The 11,814-nt window shown below is 49.6% G+C and overlaps 1 protein-coding gene across 1 annotated transcript in view; it reads left to right on the top strand.

Annotated features, from left to right (window-relative positions):
• Positions 1–381: 381 nt before the first annotated feature.
• MRPL58 (mitochondrial ribosomal protein L58) overlaps positions 382–11,814 on the top strand; it is a 68,883-nt gene continuing 57,450 nt past the window's right edge. The window contains exon 1 of the mRNA XM_063960664.1: positions 382–627. Coding sequence (XP_063816734.1) covers positions 496–627 — 132 coding nt within the window. The 5' untranslated portion in view covers positions 382–495. The remainder of the gene's footprint in view (positions 628–11,814) is intronic.

Below are 11,814 nucleotides of genomic sequence, written 5' to 3'. Positions count from 1 at the left end.
GCCACTGCATACTTTTGTTTGTATGAGGCAATTACAGCACTGACATAAAATCTGGACTTTTACAATATTTGGCCATGGTAAACCATGGTATTAGACGCCAAAAAGAGGCATAAAATAGAACTAAATGGGCACTGAAGGGAGATGGTAAGGGGCAGGCGTGAGAGAGACACTACAGTGGGCAGTAGGAGACAGGTAAAACAGGGACTGTGCGTGCGGGTGTGCAGAAAGCCACGGAGGAGGAGGAGAGAGCCTTGGGCATTTGGCATGTGACGTAGGGGTAGGTGGTGAACTTCTCTATACGATGGGCAGCTGTCTCCACAGGAAACAGCGCACGGACTGTCACGCAAGACGCCAAGGCGTTGTACCATGTGACTGCATCGGTCACATGACCTGGTGATGTCACGCCGACGTCATGGTGCACGTTAGCTGAAACGGAGTATTGGCTGCTGCTTCTGCCAGTAGTAGTCTGTCACTGGGACGAGTACTGGAACCAATATGGCGGTTATCGGCTTGCTGTCACGGGCCGCAGCGCTTCGAGCATTCACCTCGTTCGGTACCCGTTCACAGTTTCGGAGCGCATATAGTTTAGACAAGTTATACCCGGATAGCTTGTGCAGGACTGCGGAGGTGAGCGGGAGGACACAGGAAGGGGAGGGAGGGGACTCAGGGAAGCTGTGCAGCAGCAGCTCTACATACTAGGAAGGAACCCGAGTGACGGTTGTCTCATCCAATGGCTGAGTGAGCTGCTGCTGCGAGGCGGTACGCGCCTGCCCAGTTTTGCATTTAACATAAAAATGAAAGCTGGTGACCAGCTTCAAGTTCTGCTCAGTAGCCGCTGTGGTCTAGCTCAGTGGTTCTCAAACTCGGTCCTTTGGACCCCACACAGTGCATGTTTTGCAGGTAACCCAGCAAGTGCACAGGTGTATTAATTACTCACAGACACTTTAAAAGGTCCACAGGTGGAGCAAATTATTTCACTTGTGATTCTGTGAGGAGACCTGCAAAACATGCACTGTTTGGGATCCTGAGGACCGACTTTGAGAACCTGTGGTCTAGAGCTCTGTTCCCAAACTCAGTTCTCAAGATCCCCCACACAGGTGTAGTCATTACTACCAGATTTTAAAAGATCCACAGGTGGAGCTAATTCACTAGTGATTCTGTGAGGACACCTGGAAAATGTGAAATGTTGGGGTCCTTAAGGACTGACTTTGGGAACCACTACTCTAATGTCTGACCTGCCCAGAAATAATGCCAGTTGTATAATTATTATTATTACATTTTATTTATAAAGTGGCACAAGTGTTTTGCAGCGCCGTAAGTACAGGGAGACAAAACTTAGCATTACAGTAAATAAATAACAAAAATAGAGTACAGGTAACAAAGAGCAACACAATTCTCAAAACATAATACAGCTAGTAAGATGTAAGTAATGAGGGAGAAACCATCATACTACTTGGGGCTGGTGGCCATAAATGGAGATGAGCCTTGACCAGCAGGAGACCAAGCGGTTGAAGATGGTCGCTGAGTAGGAGAGAACTTCGAGTAAAATGTGTCGAGAAGAGGGCTTTGACAACAAGAGGAAAGAGGGCCCTACTCTGAAGAGCTAACAATCTAGTCACGGGAAGGGGTGACAGACAGATGACATGAGGTGCAAGCAAGTGGGAGGTAGCCTGATGGCAGTATGTAAGCCAAGCAGAGATGTTTAAGGCATGAGGTAGGGGGATAGAGGAGCAGCCTCAGGACTAGGTTATGCATCAGGAGGGTATGCTTTGATGAATAGGTGGGTTTTTAGTGCCCATTTGAAGCTTTGCAAGGTTGGTGAGAGTCTAATGGAGCGGGGGAGAGAATTCCACTGAAGGGGTGCAGCACAGGCATAGTCTTGAACTCGAGCATGGGAAGCAGTGACCAGGGCAGTGGAGAGACGATGGTCATTGGCCGACCGTATGGGGTGGGAGGGAGTATGAAGGGAGAGGAGGTTGGAGATGTAGGGAGCAGGGGAATTAGAGATGGCCTTGTATAGGGCCCTACAGACACGCCAATCCGACGGCGGATACGTCCGACGGGCGACCCGGCGGCGGGGGGGCAGTGACGGGGAGTGAAGTTTCTTCACTCCCCCCGTCACGCGGCTCCATTGAAGTGCAGGCAAATATGGACGAGATCGTCCATATTGGCCTGCATGCACAGCCGACGGGGGACCAGCGATGAACGAGCGCGGGGCCGCGCATCGTTCATCGCTGGAGCCTCCACACTGAAAGATATGAACGAGTTCTCGTTCATTTATGAACGAGATCGTTCATATCTTTCAAACAAATTGGAATGTGTGTAGGGCCTATAAGTGAGGGTGAGGAGTTTGAAGAGGATTCTGTGGGGGATCCAGTTGAAAAGCGCAAAGGAATGTGCTGGCGATATGTAATGCCTGTCTGGCAGCCTCACATCCTGTAGAAATCGGGTACATATGATGTGAGTTCTTTCATGGTGTATTGGCCATACTATCTGTGCTCCGCACCTGGGAAAGAGACATTCTTCCATTCCTACCCATGTGAAGGAATTGGAAAAGTCTGGCCATCGACCGCAGCAGGACATACACACTGCAATTGCCTTTACTGACATCGGACAGTTCAGTCGATTGCCCTGATAATAGTTTAATATATGCAGAGGATCAGTCAGAAAATATTGATAGTTCTGGCATGCCAGATCGTCCAGCATGTCTGTCCGATTCAATATTTTCTGTGTTGAAAATCAGCCGCAGAAGGGCATACATTTACATGGGAAGGGACAGGGAAATGCCTTCTCCCCAGTGGCAGAACCCTAATATTGTGGTTAGGGTTGCCACCTCATCCCTTTAATTCTGGACACATGTTAATTACACAGGTTCTGCGGCTGATTAAAACCAGGTAAATGGAGTCTTAAATTCAGCCAGCCACAGAACCTATGTAATTAATGTGTCCAGAATTAAAGGGATCAGGTGGCAACCCTAATCGTGGTGTATGTCCTTGATATCTGAAGAGTCTGAGACTGTCAGATAAAATATTTTCTGATCGATCACCTGCATGCACTGAACAATTATCTGGGCAATCTGCTGATATTGGGTGGATTGGCCAGCTAATTGTGTGTCCAGCTTAATTAAATGTTAATAATCTAATTCTCCCACATTCATGTGCTCATTCCTAGACTTTGTTCGCTGCCTTGTTAAAACATCATTGCGTTGGCCCCAGTTACCACTTTGTTCACAAAAAGAAGTTTGCACTAAGCACTTGACAGTTCTGGAGCAAGTCTTGTGTACATATCTGCTGTTAGGATGGCCACTGATGGTCATTGGTTTTGCCATAGATAGCAGAGAGGAAACAGTATATATATTTCTCTTACGTCCTAGAGGATGCTGGGGGCTCCGTAAGGACCATGGGGTATAGATGGCTCCGCAGGAGACATGGGCACTTTAAGACTTTAGAATGGGTGTGCACTGGCTCCTCCCTCTATGTCGCTCCTCCAGACCTCAGTTAGATCCTGTGCCCAGTGGAGACTGGATGCACTGCAGGGGAGCTCTACTGAGTTTCTCTGAAAAGACTTTTGTTAGGTTTTTATTTTCAGGGAGCACTGCTGGCAACAGGCTCCCTGCATCGTGGGACTGAGGGGAGAGAAGCAGACCTACTTAAATGATAGGCTCTGCTTCTTAGGCTACTGGACACCATTAGCTCCAGAGGGTCGGAACGCAGGTCTCACCCTCGCCGTTCGTCCCGGAGCTGCGCCGCCGTCCTCCTCACAGAGCCGGAAGTTAGAAGCCAGGTGAGTATGAGAAGAAAGAAGACTTCAAAGGCGGCAGAAGACTTCAGTTCTTCAATGAGGTACACGTGCAGCGGTAATGCTGCGCGCCATTGCTCCCAACACACACACAGACACAGAAGGCACTGTACGGGTGCAGGGCGCAAGGGGGGCGCCCTGGGCAACAATTTTTACCTCAAAAACAGCACTGGCACAGGTCTCAGATACTGCGGAGGCAGTATAGTATAAAATCCCCGCCAGTATAAAGAAATTGAGCGGGACCGAAGCCCGCCGTCGAGGGGGCGGGGCTTGATCCTCCAGCACTAACCAGCGCCATTTTCTCCACAGCATGCTGCAGAGAAGTGCTCCCGGACTCTCCCCTGCTGAACAATACCGGGGCAAAAACGAGGGGGGGCACTTTTGTTTGGTGCAGATTGTACATATATATATATATATATATATATATATATATATATATATGCGCTATTTAGGCTGGGACCTTGGTATCAGTATATTGTGGCGCTGGGTGTGTGCTGGCATACTCTCTCTCTATCTCTCCAAAGGGCCTTATTGTGGGTCAGTCCCCATATTTATTTATCCCAGTGTGTGTGGGGGTGTCAGTACGTGTGTGTAGATATGTCTGAAGCGGAAGGCTTGTCTAGGGAGGATGCAGAGCAGATGGTGGTGGTGTCTCCGTCGGCACAGCCGACACCTGATTGGGTGGACAGGTGGAATGTTTTGAATGCTAATGTGGCTTTATTACAGATTGGACAAAGCAGAGCCCAAAGACAAGCAGGTAATTAACCCATGGCTTTTACTGTGTCCCAGGACCCTTCAGGGTCCCATAAACGTCCCTTTACCCAGTTAGCAGACACTGATACCGACACGGATTCCGACTCCAGTGTCGACTAGGATGATGCAAGGTTGCACCCATGGGTTGCGAAAGTATTCAATATATGATTATTGCAATAAAAGATGTTTTGAATATCACAGAGGATTCCTCTGTCCCTGACACGAGGGTCTGCATGTTTAAATAAAAGTAACCTAACTCATCTCATGAGCTGACCGTTTTATTTAATTAAAAAAAAGCTTCGGAGACTCCTGACATTAGACTGCAGGTTCCCAAGGGAATTATTGTGGCGTATCCTTTCCCCTCAAAGTACAGGTTACGGTGGGAATCCTCGCCCACGCTGGACATGGCCTTAACGCGCTGGTCCAAAAAGGTAGCATTACCGTCCCCTGATACGGCGGCCCAATAGGATCCTGCGGACCGTAGGCCGGAATCTACCTTAAAATCAATTTATGCGACTACGGTAGCCCTATTTAGACCTGCAGTAGCGTCGGCATGGGTAGGTAGCGCAATTACAGCTTGGGCTGGTAACTTGTCTTATGACATTGACACCCTAGATAAAGATAGTATGATGTTGACCTTAGGTCACATCAAGGACGCAGCACTATATATGAGAAAGGCTGCGAGAGATATTGGGCTTTTGGGTTCAAGAGCTAATGCCATGGCAGGTTCTGCTAGTAGGACCCTGCGGACCCGTCAATGGACAGGTGATGCTGGCTCAAACAGTCATATGGAGACTTTACCTTGCAAGGGTGAAGTTTCATTTGGGGAGAGCCTCGCGGACCTGGTTTTCACCGCTACCACGGGTAAGTCGTCTTTTTTGCCTTACGTTCCCCCACAGCAAAAGGAAACACCCTAATAACAGATGCAGTCCTTTCGGTCGCACAAGTTCAGAAAGGGGCGTGGCTTTCTTTCCGCGCCAGAGGTAGAGGGAAAAGAACACCGGCTACGGCTAGTTCACAGGAAAAGTGTCCTCCCCGGCCTCTACCACATCCATCAAAGAGGTGCTTCCACGCCGATTTTCAAATCGCCCTTGCCAGCTACTTCCCCGGAGAGGAAAATAATTTTGGCTGCCATACTAAAGCTGTGTCAACAGCAAGTGATTATCATGGTTCCCCTAATGCAACAGGGAAAAGGGTTTTATTCAACCCTATTTGTGGTCCCAAAGCCGAAGGGCTCGGTCAGACCAATTCTAAATCTAAAATCCCTAAACCTATATTTAAAGAGGTTCAAATTCAAGATGGAATCTCTCAAGGCAAGGATATCCAGCCTGGAAAGGGGGTGATTTTATGGTGTCACTAGATATAAAGGATGCATACCTTCATGTCCCCATATATCCTCCTCATCGGGCGTACCTGAGATTCGCTGTACAGGATTGTCATTACCAGTTTCAGACGTTGCCGTTTGGGCTTTCCACGGCCCCGAGAATTTTCACTAAGTTAATGGCGGAAATGATGGTTCTCCTGCGCAAGCTAGGGGTCACAAGTATCACATACTTGGACGATCTCCTAATAAATGCGAATTCAAGGGAACAGTTATTAAAAACCATGTCTCCCTGAGAGTACTACAACAGCACAGCTGGATTCTAAATCTGCCTAAGTCGCAGTTGGTTCCGACAACTCGGCTGTCTTTTTTTGGGCATGATTCTGGATACGGGAAAACAAAGGGGGTTTTCTCCCGGTGGAAAAAGCCCAGGAACTCCAGAACATGATCAAAGACCTGTTAAAGCCAAAAAGAGTGTCAGTTCATCAATGCACTCGAGTATTGTGAAAGATGGTGGCGGCCTACGAGGCCGTACCATTCAGCAGTTTCCATGCAAGGACCTTTCAGTGGGACCTTCTGGACAAGTGGTCAGGGTCCCATCTGCAGATACATCGGAAGATACCATGTCCCCCAGGGCCTCTCTCTCTCTTTCTCTTTTTCTCTCTCTCTCTCTCTCTCTCTCTCTCTCTCTCTTTCTTTCTTTCTCGTTCTCTTTCTCTCTCTCTGTTATGAACCACAGGTAGTGGTTCATTCCTATTTTATGTTTATAAGTTGTTTTGCAGGCCAGGATTTCCCGTTGCTCTGTTTAAGAATACTCTTGGTTGCTGCCGCTGGTGAGTCTGTGTAATTGCAGCTTGTTCCCATGTGTTCAGCCTCACCTGGCTGCTAATTGCATCTTGTCAGTTTGGAGTCATGCAACAGGGCAGCTGCATGACATTATTAATTAGGCCTCTCTGTTATATGCTGGCTCAGTGCAATTCACAGACGCTGGTGATATTCCTAGGTTTCCAGTCTGCTTGAGTTCTGAGCTTGGTTCCTGCTAGTTCCTGAGCTCCTGTGTAGCAGTGTCAGTCGAGCTGCTTCCTGTGTCGATTCCTGTGTCAGTCCCTGTGTCGATTCCTGTGTCTGATCCCGTGTCCTGCCGTGAGGCGTTCCTGTCCTGAGGTCCAGTGCCTTTGCCTGTGCCTGGTCAAGTTTCTGGCTTCTTGGTGTTCACCGGTCTGTCGTTTGGGATTCTGCCTGTCCTCCAGTTCTGAGAGTCTGTGTCAGCAGCATTGGGAGTTCCTGTCCGTTTGCCAGTATTCGTACCGGTTCCGTGAGTAGCGGCTCTGCCGCGTCCGTCGGCCTGGGCCGCGGTATTCCGTTATTATTTCTGTCACTGGTGTTTTGCAGAGGGTTCTGCTTATGCTGTCACCGCCGGGACACAAAAGTATTGTGTCGGCGTGTGGTCAGCATTTCCTTTGTTGTTCTTTTCCTTTGGCGGCAAGCCGCACATACATTTAGTTTTAGGCTAGTTAGTAGCCCCTGGCTTTGGTTGTTTCAGTTAGAGGGCCCCTTGTTATCGCCCTGTCTCGGTACACTTTGTCTCTCATTAAGACCTGAGGGGGCATCGAAGTTGGGCAGACGTAATCCGCCCTTCAAACGCAGCTGCCATGGGCTCAAGCAACCATAGTCTCGCAAGAGTGTACTGACAGCACGGGCGAGACAACGGAGATAGGGCGCATGGGGCTATTCCCTTTCCATTCCCCTTTCCCAGCGTTACGTCCTGGTGCTCTGGACTCACTTCATAACATCTCCCTAGTTCTGAGCACCAGGAACCTAACATTATCACCAGCCCTACCACAAAAAAGAAATAAAACTTTTTTTCTTTTTTGGCCCAGTCCAGTGTCTAGTCTAGAATCCAGTCCTGTCTAGAATTCAGTGTGCAGAATCCAATCCGGTGTTTAGAATCTAGTCCTGTCTAGAATTCAGTGTGTAGAATCCAGTCCGGTGTTTAGAATCCAGTCCGGTGTTTAAAAAAAACAAAAACCAGTCTTGTTTTGTTTAGCAAAAATGTAGTCTTGCCTTGTCTAGTCTTGCCTTGTCTAGTCTTGTCTAGTTTTAAATCCTCCTATGTCTACTATGCAAGCCCTGCAGGCATCTCTCTCAGCCCTGAACTCTGCTTTCAGTGCTTTGAGACCAGAGCGACTAGAAGTTTTGCAGCAATCCTTAAAGCAACTGCAAAACCTTCTGACTAAAATCTTGCTCATCTTGCCAGAAGTCGTTGAGAGTACATCTATCTCTAAAGAGACTCTTGTTCACAGTATGGTGACAAGAGAATCCTCTGGTTTAATTGAAGAGAAAAGGTTTAAAAGTTTTCTGCGGCCCAGGCTCTCAGAAGAGGAGCGTCTGCATCGCAGAAACTTAAACTTATGTCTATATTGTGGGGGTTTAGGTCACTATCTGCAGACCTGTGAGTTGCGCAAGCCAAAGTGTGGTGACGAGTCTTGCCCTCTGGCCAGGTTGAGTCAGGATACAAGACCTACTCCTGTCTCTACTGTGGCAGAGGTACTTGTCACACAACCCACACTAAAAAGCTCTCTGTCCTATAATTGGGGTTCTTGGGCAAGGGAGCCCCATTATAGATTCAGGAATCAAAAGAGAATGTTTCTCTCCTCTCTTGAGGATCCTGTTGAAGCAGAGTTGCAAGCCCCTGGAGTGGTGCCCGTTGCCGAGGGTCCTGGAGTGGTGCCCGTTGCCGAGGGTCCTGGAGTGGTGCCCGTTGCCCAGGGTCCTGGAGTGGTGCCCGTTGCCCAGGGTCCTGGAGTGGTGCCCGTTGCCCAGGGTCCTGGAGTGGTGCCCGTTGCCCAGGGTCCTGGAGAGGTGCCCGTTGCCCAGGGTCCTGGAGCGGTGCCCGATGCCCAGAGTGCTGGAGCGGTGCCCGATGCCCAGAGTGCTGGAACGGTACCCGATACCCAGAGCGCTGGAGCGGTACCCGATGCTCTAGCTTATAGAGGGACATCAAATATTATAGCTCAGGTTTCCATACCAGAAGGGGTCTCAGAAGCTGTTACCCCAGGTAGGGACTTGAAGAGCGCAACCCCAGAAAGGGTATCTAAAACCATAGTTCTAGAAGGGAACTCGAGAAGCAAAACCCCAGAAGGGATCTTTGAAGTAATATCCCCAAGTGGGGTCTCGAGAGACACAGCCTCAAAGAAGGGTCTAGAGGTCGCTTCCCCAGGAAAGAACTTAAGAGGCATAGCATTTGTGGAGGTTCTGAAGGTTATAGCTTCAGCAAAGGTCCCGGAAGTCATAGTCCCGGGAGAAGTTTCGATAATTATCGACTCAGAGAGGGAGGCCAATGGCTCACTTCCAGTGAGGGAGGCCGATGGCTCGGTCCCAGTGAGGGAGGCCGATGGCTCGGTCCCAGTGAGGGAGGCCGATGGCTCGGTCCCAGTGAGGGAGGCCGATGGCTCGGTCCCAGTGAGGGAGGCCGATGGCTCGGTCCCAGTGAGGGAGGCCGATGGCTCGGTCCCAGTGAGGGAGGCCGACGGCTCGGTCCCAGTGGGGGAGGCCGACGGCTCGGTCCCAGTGGGGGAGGCCGACGCCTCGGTCCCAGTGGGGGAGGCCGACGCCTCGGTCCCAGTGGGGGAGGCCGACGCCTCGGTCCCAGTAAACGAATCCGAGGTGCTGACCCCAGCGGGGTTCCCGGAGGCCACTGCCCCAGCGGGGTTCCCGGAGGCCACTGCCCCGGGTGGGGTTCAGAAAGTCACTGCCCCGGGTGGGGTTCAGAAAGTCACTGCCCCGGGTGGGGTTCAGAAAGTCACGGCCCCGGGTGGGGTTCAGAAAGTCACGGCCCCGGGTGGGGTTCAGAGAGTCTCAGCCTTGAGTAAGGTCAATAGTGACCAGGTCCTAGCAAAGCACTCCAGTCAGTCAGATGGGAAGGAAACAGATCCTGACTCTGTTGATATCTCAACATCCATAATCTTTGATGGGGACTTAGCCCAATTTCTGGCGCTTTACAAACACTATTACATTATTATGTTGTCTAGACCATTTCTGGGCATCACTTCAGAAAACCTTGCGCTCTATCTGATTTATTCTTTTAGAGGAGAGCCTTTTGAGTGGGCGACCAGCCTAATGAAAGCTGAAGATCCCATTCTTCAGGATCCCCCAGCATTCAGTGATGCAATTATTAAAAGATATGGTTCCAAAGAAATTGGTTCAGGTTCCTCTAAGTCACCCGTCTTATCTGCTGAGAGTCCACCAAATACTGTAAACTCGGCACAAGAGTCTCAGCCCGTTGTTTTGACTGCAGGATGTGCTTTTCTGACTTCTTCTTCTAATAGGAGTACTTTGCCTGAAAGTTCAGCTCCCAAAGGTAAGAAACCTATCTCTGATTTGAACGCAGCCTTGCTGGGTGGTACCATCAGTTCAGACAATGTTTGGGGAATTACCTTGGTCAGACCTAAAGAGCTTTGTAAAAAGAAGAAGAAGAAGAAAAAGAAATAATTTTTGACTCTTGCCTTGATAAAAAAAAAAAAAAAAAGAGATTTTTTTTTCCTTGTCTTGTGTCCAGTGGCCACCGTCAAGGGGAGGGCACTGTTACAAGCTGTTGTTACAGCTTGTTTCTGTTTTCTTGTCTGTTAGACCAGTGTGTCAGGTTTTTGTTTTTTTTTTGTATCCCTTGTTTTGGATAGTCTGTATTTTGGGGTCCTTTGACCCCTCCTCAAGGGGGGGGGGGGTACTGTTATGAGCCACGGCTGTGGCTCATTCCTGTTTTGCATGTCAGTTAGGTATTTTATGTTATTCTTCTGTTTATGTTCCCCGTGGGTGTCATGGGGTGCTCGGAGCTCACCCTTAAGGAGGGGATACTGTTATGAACCACAGGTAGTGGTTCATTCCTATTTTATGTTTATAAGTTGTTTTGCAGGCCAGGATTTCCCGTTGCTCTGTTTAAGAATACTCTTGGTTGCTGCCGCTGGTGAGTCTGTGTAATTGCAGCTTGTTCCCATGTGTTCAGCCTCACCTGGCTGCTAATTGCATCTTGTCAGTTTGGAGTCATGCAACAGGGCAGCTGCATGACATTATTAATTACGCCTCTGTTATATGCTGGCTCAGTGCAATTCACAGACGCTGGTGATATTCCTAGGTTTCCAGTCTGCTTGAGTTCTGAGCTTGGCTCCTGCTAGTTCCTTAGCTCCTGTGTAGCAGTGTCAGTCGAGCTGCTTCCTGTGTCGATTCCTGTGTCAGTCCCTGTGTCTGATCCCGTGTCCTGCCGTGAGGCGTTCCTGTCCTGAGGTCCAGTGCCTTTGCCTGTGCCTGGTCAAGTTTCTGGCTTCTTGGTGTCCACCGGTCTGTCGTTTGGGATTCTGCCTGTCCTCCAGTTCTGAGAGTCTGTGTCAGCAGCATTGGGAGTTCCTGTCCGTTTGCCAGTATTCGTACCGGTTCCGTGAGTAGCGGCTCTGCCGCGTCCGTCGGCCTAGGCCGCGGTATTCCGTTATTATTTCTGTCACTGGTGTTTTGCAGAGGGTTCTGCTTATGCTGTCACCGCCGGGACACAAAAGTATTGTGTCGGCGTGTGGTCAGCATTTCCTTTGTTGTTCTTTTCCTTTGGCGGCAAGCCGCACATACATTTAGTTTTAGGCTAGTTAGTAGCCCCTGGCTTTGGTTGTTTCAGTTAGAGGGCCCCTTGTTATCACCCTGTCTCGGTACACTCTTTGTCTCTCATTAAGACCTGAGGGGGCATCGAAGTTGGGCAGACGTAATCCGCCCTTCAAACGCGGCTGCCATGGGCTCAAGCAACCATAGTCTCGCAAGAGTGTACTGACAGCACGGGCGAGACAACGGAGATAGGGCGCCAGGGGCTATTCCCTTTCCATTCCCCTTTCCCAGCGTTACGTCCTGGTGCTCTGGACTCACTTCATAACATCTCCCTAGTTCTGAGCACCAGGAACCTAACA

Source organism: Pseudophryne corroboree, chromosome 3 (assembly GCF_028390025.1).
Source record: "Pseudophryne corroboree isolate aPseCor3 chromosome 3, aPseCor3.hap2, whole genome shotgun sequence".
NCBI lineage: Eukaryota > Metazoa > Chordata > Amphibia > Anura > Myobatrachidae > Pseudophryne > Pseudophryne corroboree.
This window is presented reverse-complemented; position numbering and strand designations above follow the sequence as displayed.